The 16,070-nt window shown below is 42.5% G+C and overlaps 1 protein-coding gene across 2 annotated transcripts in view; it reads left to right on the forward strand.

Moving 5' to 3' along the window:
* The first annotated feature begins 9,031 nt into the window (after nucleotides 1–9,031).
* The window catches only part of PANK1 (pantothenate kinase 1), a 58,929-nt gene continuing 51,890 nt past the window's right edge, over nucleotides 9,032–16,070 (forward strand). The window contains exon 1 of one of the 2 annotated variants that reach the window (XM_045568082.1): nucleotides 9,032–10,012. In XM_045568082.1, coding sequence (XP_045424038.1) covers nucleotides 9,310–10,012 — 703 coding nt within the window. In that variant the 5' untranslated portion in view covers nucleotides 9,032–9,309. Of the gene's footprint in view, nucleotides 10,013–10,639; nucleotides 10,912–16,070 lie in introns of those variants that run through there. The other variant, XM_045568083.1, reaches the window with a different exon arrangement.

Below are 16,070 nucleotides of genomic sequence, written 5' to 3' on the forward strand. Positions count from 1 at the left end.
AGCTAGAGTGCAGTGGCGTCATCATAGCTCACTCTGCAACCTCAAACTCCTGGGTTCAAGTGATCCTCCTGACCCAGCCTCCAGGATACAGGAGCATGCCACCACACCCAGCTATTGTTTGTATTTTTTGTAGAGACAGTGTCTCACCATGTTTCTCAGGCTGGTCTTGAACTCCTGGCCTCAAGTAATCCTCCAGCCTCTGCTTCCCAAAGTGCTAGGATTACAGGAATGAGCCACCGCACCTGGCCCCAATTGCCCCTTATTAGGCCCCACCTCCCAACACTGTTGCATTGGGGATTAAGTTTCCAATACCTGAACTTTGGGGGGACATATTCAAACCATAGAACTTCTCATGTCTGACTTCATACTTGGTGCCTTAAGGTCACAAGAGGGCTACTGCACCCTAAAAGCAGAAGAAGGGGAAAGTAGAGGGACAAAACCACTTTTTATGTAACTTTTTATTATTCAGAATTTCAAATATAAAAAATAGAGTAGTATAAAGGGCCCTGCATGGATCCATCATGCAACTACAAAAATTATCAACTTGTGGCCAATCTTCCTTCATCTATTATCCACTAAACCTCAACTCTCCCTTTCTTCTCATTATTTTTTTTAGGGACAGAATCTTGCTCTGTTGCCCAGGCTGGAGTGTAGTGGTGCAATGACAGCTTATTGCAGCCTCAAACTCCTGGGCTAAAGCGATCCTCTAGCCTCAGCCTCCCAAGTAGCTGGGACTACAAAGGCACACCACCACACCCAGCTAATTTTTAAATTTTTTTGTAGAGACAGGGTGTCGCTATGTTGCCTAAGGTGGTCTGGAACTCCTGGCCTCAAGAGATCCTCCTGCCTCAGCCTCCTCCTAAAGTGCTGGGAATATAGACGTGTACTGCTGCGCTTGGCCTCTTTGTGTTATTTTGAAGCAGATTCTAGATACTATATCATTGTTTTCCAAAGTGTTTCACTATGTATTTTTAAAAGATAAGGCTTTTCCTTTTTATTTATTTTTTTTTTTAGAGGCAACGTCTTGCTCTGTGCCCAGGTTGGAGTTCAGTGGCGTGATCACTGAGCTCAACGTAACGTTGAATATCTGGGCTCAAGCAATCCTCCTGCCAGAGCCTATTGAGAGCTGGGACTACAGGTGTGAGCCACTGTGCCTGCCTGGCTTTTCCTTTTCATATATAACCACAACACTATTATCACACAAAACAATAGCAATTCCTTAATATTATCAAATTTCCAATATTCAAATTTCCAATTGTCCCATAAGAATCATATTTTTTATAGTTTAAAGTGTCCAAATGAGGTACTTGCAATTGACACGTCCTTGAAATCCCTTTTAATCTATGAGCTCCCCCTTCATCTCTTTTTTTTTTTAATGTCTCAACTTATTTTTTGACGAAACTAGGTCATTTGTCCTGTAGAGTTTCCCACAATCTAGATTTTCCAGATTGCATCCCTATGGTGTTCTCTGTCTTCTGTATATCTTGTAAGTTAATAGTTGTATCTATACTTTGATTAGATTCAGATTTTATTGTTGTTGTCGTTCCTTTTTCATTTTCTTGGCTGGACTATTTTGTAAGAGGTATTGTGTTCTGCTATCCAGAGGTACCTAATGAATTGTCGTCTCTCTTTTTGTGATATTAGCAGCTTTTGAGGATTAATGTCTAAATGCATTAATTCATTATGTTAGAAAATGATAAGCTTTAATTCTATCATTCCTTCTTCATTTGTTAGCTGGAATACATTTATAAAGAGAAACTGCCTCTCTCTAGTATTAGGTTACCCAATAGGTACAGACAATAAAAGAAAAATAAATGCTTGATACTTTCCCTTAGTTCATCAGTTTCATTTTGTTTTGTTTTGTTTTGAGACAGAGTCTTGCTCTGTTGCCCGGGCTAGAGTGAGTGCCATGGCGTCAGCCTAGCTCACAGCAACCTCAAACTCCTGGGCTCAAGCGATCCTACTGCCTCAGCCTCCCGAGTAGCTGGGATTACAGGCATGTGCCACCATGCCCGGCTAATTTTTTCTATATATATTTTTAGGTGGCCAGATAATTTCCTTCTATTTTTAGTAGAGACGGGATCTCGCTCTTGCTCAGGCTGGTCTCGAACTCCTGACCTCGAGTGATCCACCCGCCTCGGCCTCCCAGAGTGCTAGGATTACAGGCGTGAGCCACCGCACCCGGCCTATCAGTTTTTAAAATAGTGAATCAATTCACTAGCATCCTCCAATGATAATCAATTAGGCTTTTTAAAAAAATTATCTACATAAACTCATGGATTTAAACATATTTGATATGTTTCAATGCATTACAGTTATTATCCTTCCTGATGCTCAAATTTTCCCATCTTTGGCCATTGGGAGTGTCCTCAAATTGATTCACCAGTTCCTTTCTTATCAGAAAAACCAAAAATTCTGAAGCATCATGTGACCAGTTTACACTTTTGTCTCACTGGCCAGAGTTGTGTCACAGGAGTTTCTTCAAAGAGGCTTCCCCTGATGCCCCATGTAAAGAATGCACCCCTTATTATTCTTCAGAACACTATCCTGGTTACTTTCCTTATGCTACTGACCATAAAGTGTAGTTATTGTATTTGTTCATTTGTTAAGGGTCTGACTGCCTCACTGGATTGTATGCTTCACAATGTGAAGCTTCACATTTGCAGGTGCTCATAGAAGATATTTAATAAATATTTGTTGAATTAATAAAACAGATGAGGTAGACACCATTGCTATCACCATTGTTTATAGTGGACACAGTCCACTGTCCAATACAGTAGCCACAAGTCACATGTTATTATTAATATTTAAGTTTAAATATAAATTAATTAAAATGAAATAAAATTTAAAATCCAGTTTCCTAGTCTCATTAGCCACATTTCAAGTGCTTGAAAGCTATGTGTGGCTAGTGACTACCATATTGTACAGTGTAGATATAGAGCATTTCCCTCATCACAATTCTTTTGGATAGTGCTAGAGAGAAGAAACTGGCTAAGAGGGAAGTTAACTTAATCAAGGCCAACCAGTTACTGAGATCACACATCTAGTCAAAGAAGGAGCTGGGATTCAAACCTATGTCTGAGTGACTTCAGAGATTGAGCTCTTAACACCATAACATAGTTATCATTGTTATTATTACTTGCTTAGTCCTGCTTTCAATTCAGTTCTCTGGAGGAATTTATAGGGGGCTTCAAGCCTGGCTACTAGTAGGGTAACCAACTATCCCAGTTTTCCTGGGACTGAGGAAATTCCCAGGATACATAAAAGTCTCAGCAAACCATGTTACCTAATTATTAAAATACTCTATTGAGATTGTGGCAGGTAAATAGGTGGGTTCACAGAATTCTGTTTCAACCACTTGCATCAACCATATTGCATGCTAGAAGTGAGAAAGTTGAAGTCTTGTCCCAGATTTTCTTACAGCTTGGGTCCTATACATGGGCGAGCTCTGTTAAGCAGATGCACTTGGGCAACATCTGGAAAGCCACACTGAGGAGGAGGCTGCATTCCGTTGTTTTGTCTGGCAGGCAGTACAGTGGTAGCAGAGGTCGCAGTGTCCTACTCTTAATGTCATGGATTTGGAAAGACAGAATATGGGCTCGTGTTGTGCAGGTGTAGACTCAGCCTGATACCGTAAATCCTAGAGCTAACCATAGGAGCCCTGACTCCCTGATTTCTTGGTTTATGATTATAACAGAAGTAACCACTCCCTTAGTAAGCTGAATTCCACCCAAGAGAGTCATTACTGGAAGCCCAGCCTGGAGGCTGTTCCTTCAGCCTTTCCAGAGATTTTTATCCACCCAAGTCCCTGTATTAATTCATTTTATGCTGAAATGAGTTAAATTGATGAGATATTGTGATAAAAGAAATATATGTTTCTTTTTTTTTATTTCATCATATTATGAGGATACAAAAGTTTAGGTTATGTATATTGCCCTTGCCCTCCCACTCACCCCCAAGTCAGAGCTTCAAGTGTGTCCATGGGCAAGTTATGTGAAGAGAAAAGCAAAGTTTCCATGCTCTCTCCAGGCATACTATCCTCCAGACATCTCCACATGTTCAGCAACTTGGAAGCTTTCGAAATCCCCTAGTTCAGGGATTTTTATGGAGACTTCATCATGTAAACATGACCAAGTATTAATTCAATGTCATGCCCCTCTTCCTGTCCAGGAGGATGAGGAGTGGGGCTGAAAGTTTTAAGCTTCTAATTATGGCTTAGTCTTTCTGGTGACCACCCCCCATCCAGGAGCCCACCAAAACTTGCCTCATTAGAACAAGACACTCCTGCCACTCAGGAAATTCCAAGGGTTTTAGGAACTCCATGACAGGAACTGGGACAAAAACCAAATATATTTTGTATTATACCACAGTAGGTTCTGGAGCCACACAGACTTGAGTTCAAATGTCAGTGACACCATTTTCTGCTGTGTAAACTTGGGTAAGTTAATGAGCCTCTCTAAGCTTCAGTTCCCTCATCTGGAATACGAGAATAATGGTACCCAACTCATATGGATACTGTGATGATTAAAAAGATGACACTTATAGTATGCTTAGTACAGTGTATGGCACATGAGGACTTAATAAATGTTAGGTAACATGACTATTATAATTTTGCTGAACTCCGCTCCATTCCTGAAATTATGCCCAATACTTGGGATCATTCTGATTATAGCCTATCAAATTTCTAGGCAGCCACACCCACCCCCCTTCAGATCATAATTAGTAGGTGCTCAAAAAATATTAGTGACTGACAGGAAGTTTGTTCATGTGGGGTGTGGTTCATTCCTGTACACACACAGTTATTACTAGTAGTGGCAGCTGCTAATGCTATATTTTTCCATCTCTGTTAACCAGAATAAAACAAAAAAAATAGACAATAAGCATATCTTGTGTATAAGTGTTTAAAGAAAATACTCCATCATCAAGGAGAAAAGTAACCAATGTAGAAGAACAGTAAAGAGAAAGATCTTACTCTCATGTGATTATTAGTTAGTGATTGTCTATGGCTATTTGGTGCCAATTAGTCTAGAGCCCAAATAGTAAATGGCATAAAGAGGTAATTATTTAGCTCAAGGAGGAGAGAGACACCACTGCTATTATGTTTTCAAGGCCTTTCCGAGCCTGATAATTTAAAGGGGCTCACATTCTTCAGATAAAAGGTTTTTTCTTTCTCTGATTCTATCCTAAAATAATTCTTTAACCCACCTGATGTTCTTATTCCAACTGTTATATCCTTCTCTATCCCTTATCACCTCTTACTTGGTCTTTTCTAGTAGTCTTCTGCTGGTCACCCTTACTAGGGACCTCTTCCCCCAGTCTAGTCTCCAAGCTGCTGCTGAGGTTCCTCCCATAATACAAATCCAGTAGTTTTCCACCGCCTACAACTTTTCAATAGTTTCCCCATGGCCCTCAGTTAAACGTCCAAACTTCTTCCTATAGGTAGAAAGCCATCAGAGATTTGAACCCCATCTAACCTTTTCAGCCATTGTTGCTCAACTTCTCCTTTCCTAGGCTCTTCTTCAGCCTTGCTGAACTCCTGGCACTTTCCCAAACATGCCAGGTTGTTTCAAATCCACCCACAGAGTCTTGGCTCCTTCACTTCTAAATGGATTCTCTTAAACCTTCCCTCCCTATTCACCTGAAAAAAGCCCATGATTATTCACAATTCAGTTTAGAGGTCATTTCCTCCCTGAAGCCCGTTTTAACATCCATGTCAGCACCACCTCGCCTCTCCTCCCTTGCCTCATTGCTCACTCTCTGTAATCCTCTGGAGTTACCTCAGGCAACAAAGATGACATACTTTGCTTTCTTCATTGTTTGTCCAAACAAAGATCATCTGTACCATATTTCCTGTTTCTTAAAAAGCTGTTATTATTGTATTTTTTAATTTTAAAAATACTTATCATCATTATCATGTTCATTATCATCATCATCACCTACTGATGAATCAGTCTATGGACCTTGATGCAGAATCTGTGCTTCAAAAATTTCCCAGGTTACGGGTAATGTTTTGTTTCTTGTTCAGGTGCCAGTTACACTGGGTGTTAATTTGTAAAAAATTATTTGATCTGTTTAGGATATGCATACTTTTCTGTATGTATGTTATTTTTCAATAAAAAGTTTAAAAGGACATCTTTTGTTGCCTCCTGAGTATCTGGCACTAAGACAATTATGACAGATTAGGGGAAGGCTAGGGTTAGGGTTAGGGTTAGGACTAGGGCTAGAATTAGGGCTAGGACTAGGGTTAGCGTAAAAAAAGTTAAAAAGGAAAAATTCCCTTGGTTATTCTTATATAATACTGATGTTGGAGAACCATTGACTTTTCTGTCTCTCTCCTGAATGGTAAGTAAGCCCTTTGAGGGCACTGAAGGCATCTATTCCCAACATCAGTTTTAGTGCCTACAACAGAGTACATATTTAATAAATGATTGATAAATAAATGAATACAAACAGAGGGAGAAAAGTGGCTTCTGGGTTCCCTTCTTCTTCTCTCTTCCAAACATTATTTCTTCCGTGCCCCTCATGGAGCACAAGATAGCACATGCCTCAAAGTTACACCTCCTACACACCCCCTGAATAAACCTGTGAAATGCCACCTGGCTTCCTCCCTATCACATGCTGGGTGTAACTGATCCAAGCACCAGCCTAACAAGGGTAGGAGAATGGAAGCAGGTGGAGGACGTTCTGTCCCCAGTACCAGCACTTTTGCCCTACCTGGGTCTGAGCCACCTGGCTCAAGCCTTCCTCACCATGCCTGGGTATCAAGCTGGAAAGAATATGTCCTTGGAGATATTGCAATGCTAATGATTCTATTTGCATCTCTGATGTAAGTTGCTTCCTAAGCTACTCAGCTCAGTTATGTGGGAATTTTAGTTTGAAAACGGTATATTGAATATTTAGGAGCAGTAGTGGTAATTTTTAACAAATTTACAGTAGAAGGTGAGAGGGACCCTGGATGAAATATCATCTAAGTCATTTATTAAGTCACAAATAATTATCAAGTGCTTCCTAGGGATACAGTGACAAACGAGAGTCATCTACCTTAATGGAACTTACAGTTGTGGGGGAGATGGGCAATCAAATAATAACATCTAACTTTCTTATAGACTTATAATGTGCTGGACATTTTTCATATGTCAACCTTTAATAATGGGATTCAGAAAATGTGATTAAGTATGGAGTTTGAGTGCAAAGCTTGAGGATTGCCACCTGGAAACACTGACTCCAAACAAATGGCATCAGTGTTCCAAAGTGGAAAAGTTTCACTTATGTAGGCAGAGACAGAGAAGTTCCAGTAGGATTGCACCATTTTCCATACAAGACCAGTGCATATGCTACAGTGATTTGATTGGCTACAGATTGCTGCATTCCTAGGAATAGTAACTTAGTACTCTTCCTTGAGGATGGGCAATGATCTGAGGGAGTCTTATCTAATTATTTACAGGGGAAAAAAAGGCAGAAGTTACAGCTACATGCCAGATGACTCAGGCTGCATAGCCATATTCCTCTCAAGACTCAGAATAAAGTTCCAACAGCTTTAAGTTTGAATTATATAATTTCATACATGTATTAATTCATTTCATTATTATAACAATTCAGTTATATCCTATTATTATCCCAATTTACAAATGAGGGAATGGATGTATAGTATAGTTACAAACTGATAAGGAGTCATGAAGAGAGCATGAGGAGTAGGAAGCGGGTATAGCAGGAAGAACTAATGTAGTCCTAAGGGTCAGGGAAGGTTTCTGTAAATATGAGAGGATGAAGTGGAGATCTAAGGTGTGAGCTGGAATTTAGTAGACTAAAGAGGTCTAAGGGAAGAGGATTGCAGACAACAGAAACATCAGATGCAAGATGTTTGAGGGACTGAAAGCAGCACAGGGAGCCCAAGAGGAGGCAGGAGAAGTGGGCATGGGTCAGATCACCTAGGTTTTTTTCTCTATGTCTTCAAATAGTATGATAAGGTCAGGGAAGCAGAGGAAGTTGAGATTTAGGATCTAGTCCTAGCTTTGTTCTTAATAATCTCAGCCATCTGTCTGTGCCTCAGTTTCCTTATCTGAAAAAAGTGTGAAAGGGTGAATGGACCGGAGCTTTCAAGTGGCCCCTGTGGTTTTAAAGCTCTGATTCTAGGTAAGGCTCTGCTGGAAGGAATTACCAATCCAAGGTGCAAGCCCTGGACACTGCTCAATACACTGAGACCCAGGGGCAGCAACCCCAGTGGCCAGCCAGCACTTGCCAGCCTCTGACTCCTCTGTAGATTAAGTACAAATCCTGGAGAATATCACACACAATAAGTCACGACATAAATATGGCTGTGAACACGGTTTGTTCCCCTCATTTGAAAGGAAGCAGGAACTGCTAATAACAGTGTAATAAGGATAATTACCTCTTTTGAGCATTTACTGTGTGCCAGGATTGTCCCAGGTACTTTTAGGTGGATTTCCTCACAACAGCCCCCTGTTACAGATAGGAAAGCTGAGGCCTCGAGGGATGCATAACTTTCGGAAGGTACTCACCACTCAAATTTGTCTTGCCTATTGAGCATGCCCAGTCCTATTTCCTAGTGCTTTGTGTGTTAACTTGAGCAATAACTTTCTCTGGATTTGCTCAGTGGCAGGGTTGGAATTTGAACGCAGCGCTAATTCCAAAGCTCAAGGTGTTGATCATCAGGTGATGCTGCCTTCCCTTCTTGAAACAGAGGCAATTTCTTACTCTATAAATAACGTGACATTGTCTTTTGAAATCCTTTCTGGGTGAGGAAAGCGCTTTTTATAGTACGGGCTTGCCTCCTGTTTACTTGGTCTCTTCCAGCACCGGTTAATCCTGCCTACAATTTTGTCCTTCACTGTCTTTACACTGTATTCCTAGGTTTCCTCCCTGCAAAAGACAACTCCATGAGACCACACGGTGTTTGTGTGTGTGTGCCAGCAAAGAAATTTCACTCCCCTCCTTCCCTAAGTCTGCCTACTTTTCTATAAATAATTGTTCTCCTCCCTCCCCTCAGGCCTCTGAGTAGTTTGGTCACTTAACCAAATACGCACGCACAGGCGCGCGCGGGCGCGCGTAAGCACACACTCACAAAGGTGGGGGAGGGCAATGTGAGTGACCTTGCAAAGGTATCTTGCCCACGGAGGACAGGATTAGCAAAGCTGAAACCTCGGCAAATATTTGTCTTCCTCCCGCATTCCTCCCCAAACAGCTTGCTTGCCTCGAGCTTGCCTCGCCCAGTTCCTTCTCCGCTCGCTCCGCCATACAAAGCCCAACCCGCCCATCTCCTCTTTGCAAGCCTAGAGAACTTCATTCCCCATGTTGAAACTCGTCGGTGGCGGTGGCGGGCAGGACTGGGCATGCTCAGTGGCGGGGACAGGTCTGGGAGGCGAGGAAGCCGCGTTTGAAGTCGCGCGGCCGGGGGATCGGGAGGAGGCAGACGGCTGGGGCCCTGGCTGGGGGTGCGCGGGGATCCCCGATCCCGCGCCCGGGGCGGGCATGCTCCAGGCCGGCGCCGCGGGGCCGGCGCGTGGGGGGCAGGGCGCGGAGGAGGTGGGGGAGTCCGCGGGAGGAGGGGAGGAGCGCGCGGTTCGCCATCCCCAGGCGCCGGCTCTGCGGCTGCTGAATCGGAAGCCGCAGGGAGGATCTGGGGAAATAAAGACGCCCGAGAATGACCTCCAGCGAGGCCGCCTGAGCCGGGGCCCGCGCGTAGCCCCGCCAACCCCCGGCATGGGCGACCGCAGCGGGCAGCGGGAGCGCTTGGCCCCGCACTCCCTAGGGGCGCCCCCGGGCATCGGCGCCGCAGCCGTGAATGGGCTGCTGCACAACGGCTTCCATCCGCCGCCAGTCCCGCCGCCGCTCGTCTGCAGCCGGGGCCCTGTGGGCGGCGGCGACGCGACGCCCCCGCGCCTCCCGCTCCTGCCGGAGCTCCAGCCGCAGCCACCGCTCCCTCAGCACGACTCCCCGGCCAAGAAATGCCGGCTGCGGAGGAGGATGGACTCGGGGAGGAAGAACAGGCCGCGTAAGTCCCGCCGGGAGGGGAGCGCAGGCGCGAGGCAGGCGCAGCGCGCGGGGCCCGGGAGAGCGAGCAGCCGGGGCAGGCTCCGCAGCGCGCCCCGTGCGCCCCAGCGCCTGCGGTCGTGAGACTGCCTGGGATTGATTCTTTACCCAGGGGCGCCAAGCACTAAAGATGTTTGCCTGAGCCAGCCGGTTGCTCTTTCCTATCCGCAGAATGAGCTGCCTGGACACGGTAGCTTGACTGGGTCCTTATGTCAAGGCTCTACAAAAGGCAAACGCACTGCTCGCCCTTCTAATTGGTCGCTGGGAAAATGCATGCGTGTGAACATTGGTGGGGTCGGGAGTGGGGCTAGAGCGGGCGGCACAGTCGAGGTTGCCCTCTCCTCGCCCGTCTCCCTTCCTTGAGCGTGTCTTGCTAGGGTTGCCGCTCAGGCGACCGGCCTGCCCTTTGAATCGCAGAGTAGCCGCCTGCATCTCGGGTCTATTGGCGAGCGCAAGTCTGGAGGCGTGGAGTTTGACAATCTCCCAAATCACAGCCTATTAAACGCTGTTTCTTCACAGCCAATGAGAGGGCCTTTCGAGAGGAACACACCCACTGATACCATGTGGGCCGGAACTATGTGGACCAATGAGGATTAGAGGTGGATTTTTTTTCCGAGGAAGGGGGAGGAAGATACGGGAGTTTGTAATTGTAATGTACAGCACAGAAAGCCGAAGTACGGTATTTCACAATCTAAAGCTTGTATATATAATGGTAGTTTGTAAAGGGTACCTTCCCCACAGGACGTTCTGGGATGTAAATTTGTAGGTCGAGTTTTCTAGTTTTTCTTGTCTGAGCCGAACCTCAACTGGTTACCTCTTTGTGGTTGTCTTTAATGAAGCTTTTGAACGGCAAACAACAAAGTAAGTAGAATGCATATTAATAAATGACTACATTCAAACATGCACCTTTGGCATAGAGGTTATTCTGTTCGACATAGGGAAATTGTTAAATAGGTTTTGGATTTCTGTAAATGTTTGATATTGGCCAAACAGCCTAACACCTTCACTTTTTCCTGTCTCTCTTGGTCTTTTTATCTCTTTGACTCTTAGCTTTTATGCATTGAATTAAAGTTTCTAAGACTTTAGAAAGCACTTTAACGTGACTCTGACACTTGTGTTTTGTTGATTTGAAATGTTAAGGTTAAAAGTTAAGATTTTGTGTGGAACTTTCAAGCCACATAGCAGATCTGGTTATTGTAAGGAGTAAGGTTATAAACTAGCACTTGAATTTTTATTTACTTTTGTTTTTGATATTTTTTAGGAAATGACTTTCTTTATGGACTTAATATTGATCACCTATGATTTATTAAGCTGTTTCACTCTTTTGAAACTACATTTTATTTTCTAAATTACATTAACAAATTGTAATGGGGTTTGCAATGAAAATAGCTAAAATATAAAGAAAGATAACTATTTTTTGTTTAGTATTACTAACTTCAATGGTCTATGTTTAACTGAGGATATAACACCTCTTGAAATTATTTTTGAGGAATTGAAAATACACTCTAGGCCAGGCACGGTGGCTCACGCCTGTAGTCCCAGCTACTCCAGAGGCTGAGACAAGAGGATCGTTTGAGCCCAGGAGTTTGAGACTGCTGTGAGCTAGGCTGACATCACTCTAGCTGGGGTGACAGAGCGAGACTATCTCAAAAAAAAAAAAAAGAAAAAGAAAAAGAAAATACACTCTAACAGTAGCTTGAAGACAGAGAAAAACTAACCTAAGCCTTAACTTACACTTGCAAACCCATAGAAATTATTTCAAAATACAAGAAAATATAACTATATCTGCCTGTGTGGTTTGTGTTAAAAATTAAAGTGGTTTGTATTTTTTACAAAAATGAAAATCTTAGTTGTTTTATAATCATTCATAAATTTTTTAAGAGGATTTATTAGAATTGACTTTTCATTATCCTACCTTTTCTAGATTTGAACAAACATTTCTGAAATAAATTTTACATATTCTGAGGAGTCACATCTGCTCTTTCACTTTCGAAATTTGTTAGTTAAATTTATTTAATTTAATATCTTGTACCTTGCCTATTAACATTCACGTATCATTTACTATGAAAAGAAATATTGCTCAATGAGTTGACATTTAGGTACTATAAGAGGAGTCTAGTTAGAGTTAAGCATATTCCTATTTTCTGATGACTGACAGAATTTACATGAGCAATTATTGCAAAGAATATTTGAGTGCTTTGAATGTATATTTTAAGAGTATGTTGGTGGTGAAGCTGGACAAATAATTATTTCCTACTTACCAGTTTAGGACATCAGATGCCTGCCTCTGTCCAAACCAGATGTGTGTTAAGACAGCCAGTGGTATCACTTCTAAAGACACATGGAATTCATATGTGGTTAGGTGTGTTTCTGTTTGATAATATTTTGAGTAGAATGCAATACAAACTTCATGTTTGAAAATGATGAATGGAATGAAACAAATATTTCAGAATTTTTAGATTATTTTAGAAAGTTTAATCTAACCTCTCAGTTTAAATACTGTTTACCATATTGCAATCTAAAAATCAGATCAGTGGCAGGTTGATTTTGCTAAATCAGGAAAGGAGAATGTTGTCCACTATTTTCATTAAAAGTGATTGGCGGGGCTCAGTGGCTCAAACCTATAATCCTAGCACTTTGAGAGGCCAAGGCAGGAGGATTGCTTGAGGCCAGGAGTTCAAGACCAGCCTGAGCAACATAGCGAGAGCGTGTCTACAAAAAATAGAAAAATTAGCCCTGCATGTTGGTGCACAGCTGTACTTCCAGCTATTTGGAGGGCTGAGGCAGGACGATCACTTGAGCCCAGGAGATTGAACTTGCAGTGATCTACGATGATGCCACTGTACTTTAGCGGAGGTAACAGAGTGAGACCCTGTCTCAGGAGAAAAAAAAAAAAAGTGACATCACTACACTCTACTCCCCCTTGGAAGGCTTCCAAAACTAACCACTTCATTAGGATTTCTTAGTTACTTTACCTGCCTTTGCTACTTAACAGTGGTGTAACCTCAGTCGAGTTATTGGCTCTCATCTTGAGCCGTTGGAGTTTGGCTAAGTGATCTCAAAGCGTTGTTTCTTGTACCTTCGGAATTCTATGATACCCGGCCCGGCGCCATGGCTCATGCATGTAATCCTAGCACTCGGGGAGGCTGAGGTGAGGCCTGATTGAGGCCAGGAGTTCAAGACCAACCGGGGCAACCAGGAGTTCAAGACCTTGTCTCTACAGAAAAATGAAAAAAATAAAAAACTAAATCTTGGCTGGGTGCGGTGGCTCACGCCTGTAATCCTAGCACTCTGGGATGCTGAGGCGGGTGGATTGCTCAAGGTCAGGAGTGCGAGACCCTGTCTCTACTAAAAAATAGAAAGAAATTATCTGGCCAACTAAAATATATATACAGAAAAAAATTAGCCGGGCATGGTGGCGCATGCCTGTAGTCCCAGCTACTGGGGAGGCTGAGGCAGTAGGATCGCTTAAGCCCAGGAGTTTGAGGTTGCTGTGAGCTAGGCTGATGCCACGGCAGTCACTCTAGCCTGGGCAACACAGCAAGACTCTGTCTCAAAAAAAAAAAAAAAACACTAAATCTTTAAAAAAAAAAAACTTAGATCCTGTTTGGCACATAGCACTTATTCAGTAAATGCCAGCTGTTATCATTACCCCACAAACACTGTCCACCATTAATCCAAAACACAAGACAATTAAGCTGACAGATACGACCTCAGACTGACATTTTATTTAAAATTAAAAATATAGGCCTAGAATAGGAAAAATCAAAAAGTTGTGTGTATGTTTCTTTTTTTTTTTTTTTTTTTTGAAAGACTAGTCTAATGCAGTAGTGAGAAGGGGGGAGAAAGTAAAAGAAAGTTTGATCTGTAACTGACTGTGAATAATCAACTGAGATAACTCACCACCTTTGGACCCACCCAAAAGATTTTATTTAATTACCTATAATACAGGCCGGGCACAATGGCTCACGCCTGTAATCCTAGTACTCTGGGAGGCCAAGGCGGGAGGATCGCTCGAGGTCAGGAGTTCGAGACCAGCCTGAGCAAGAGCGAGACCCCATCTCTACTAAAAATAGAAAGAAATGATCTGGACAGCTAAAATTATATATATAGAAAAAAATTAGCCAGGCATGGTGGCACATGCCTGTAGTCCCAGCTACTTGGGAGGCTGAGGCAAAAGGATTGCTTGAGCCCAGGAGTTTGAGGTTGCTGTGAGCTAGGCTGATGCCACGGCACTCTAGCCTGGACAACACAGCGAGACTCTGTTTCAAAAAAAAAAAAAATTACCTATAATACTCCTAGTCCCACAATTATTTTCCTCTTTTTTGTTTCCTTCCTTCTTCTGTCCCTCCCTTCCTTTCTCTCTCTCTCTCTCTTTTTTTTTTTTTTTTTTTTTTTTACCTTTTCCACCCTGGATATAGCTAAAAATATTGGATAATATAAAAACTGTAGGAAAAAGTATTCATGCTCCCATCGCTCAAGAAAACAACTTTAAAATGTATCATATTTTAAAGGTAATTTGGGCTCATATTATGATAAGATTTTGATAACTATAGTTTTTTTTTTTTAAGAGGACAGAGTTTCACTCTGTCGCCCAAGCTGGAGTGAAGTGATGTGATCATAGCTCACTGTAACCACAAATTCCTGGACTCAAGTGATCCTCCTGCCTCAGCCTCCTGAGCAGCTAGGCCTACAGGCATGCGTCACCATGCCTGGCTAATTTTTTAAAAAATTTTTTTGTAGAGACAGGATCTCACTATGTTGCCTAGACTGATCTCAAACTCCTGACCTCAAGTGATCCTCCCGCCTCAGCCTCCCAAATTGCTAGGATTGCAGACATGAGCCACTATACCTGGCCTGATAACTTTTTTAATTAAAAATTTTGGTATGAGCATTTTCTTATGGTATTTAAGCATCATACATAATGGTTGTATTGTACTCCTGATATTCCATTATGTGTATATACCATAATTTATTTAACCTGTCTCTTGTAGCTTCGGGCTACAGCTAGGGTCGCTCCGACAGGAAGCACATGAGCACGCACACACACACAAAGTTTTTGAATCACTAATTCAAATGTTGTAGTCTTGATTAAAACTTGGAGTATTTTACTGTATTAGAAAGCAAAAGTGTGGCAGCAACAGCTTTGTACATAACGCTTTTTACCTTAAAGTTATTTTCAATAAGATTGGTGAATACATTCTTTTTTTTTTTTTTTTTTTTTTTTTTGGTGGCCCGTACGGGGAATACATTCTTTTTAGAGGAGGAACAGAAATGACACAAAACAGTGTATGGATAATTGTCTTAAAATTCTGGACATTTTAGATACTAAGGACACTGTTTTAGATAAGCCACACACTAGCAGAGAGAAGAGAAAAATGCAGGAAATAATTGAGTCACCAAATATTATGCTGCAGAAAGACAAATGTTTCAGCATCATCTGAACAGCTCAAGGACATGTGCTACCCTCTTTCTTCCCGTGCAAGGCAAGAGGCAATAATAATGAACAGATCCAGGCAGGAGGCCTTCTCTGGGGAGGTTCTGACTTCTCAAATCATCCATACAGAACCTTCAAATAGCAGAAAATTGGTGAGAGTTCTTTATGCCTACAGTCCCTAATCCCGGGCCTGCTGACTGGTACCTCTCTGTGGCCTATTAGGAACCAGGCTGCACAGCAGGAGGAGAGCAGCAGGGAAGCCAGCCAAACTTCATCTGTACTTACAGACCACTAGTATCACTGCCTGAGCTCCACAGCACCCATGCTCCCACCCACCCCCATCCCTGACCTGGAAAAATTATCTTCCATGAAACCCATCCCTGGTGCCAAAAAGGTTGGGGACTGATACAGTTATGCACATAGCATATAGGTAGGGCCACGAACATAGAATAAAAACTACAAAAACAAAACAATTCTTTCTAATTCAATGAAAAATTTGTTATTTTTTATTGTTTTCTGTACATGAGTTATATGCAACTTGAAAAATTGTTCATGCAGCTCAAGGTAAAGAGATGTACGAGTT

The sequence above is a fragment of the Lemur catta genome, chromosome 14, assembly GCF_020740605.2.
Source record: "Lemur catta isolate mLemCat1 chromosome 14, mLemCat1.pri, whole genome shotgun sequence".
Lineage (NCBI taxonomy): Eukaryota > Metazoa > Chordata > Mammalia > Primates > Lemuridae > Lemur > Lemur catta.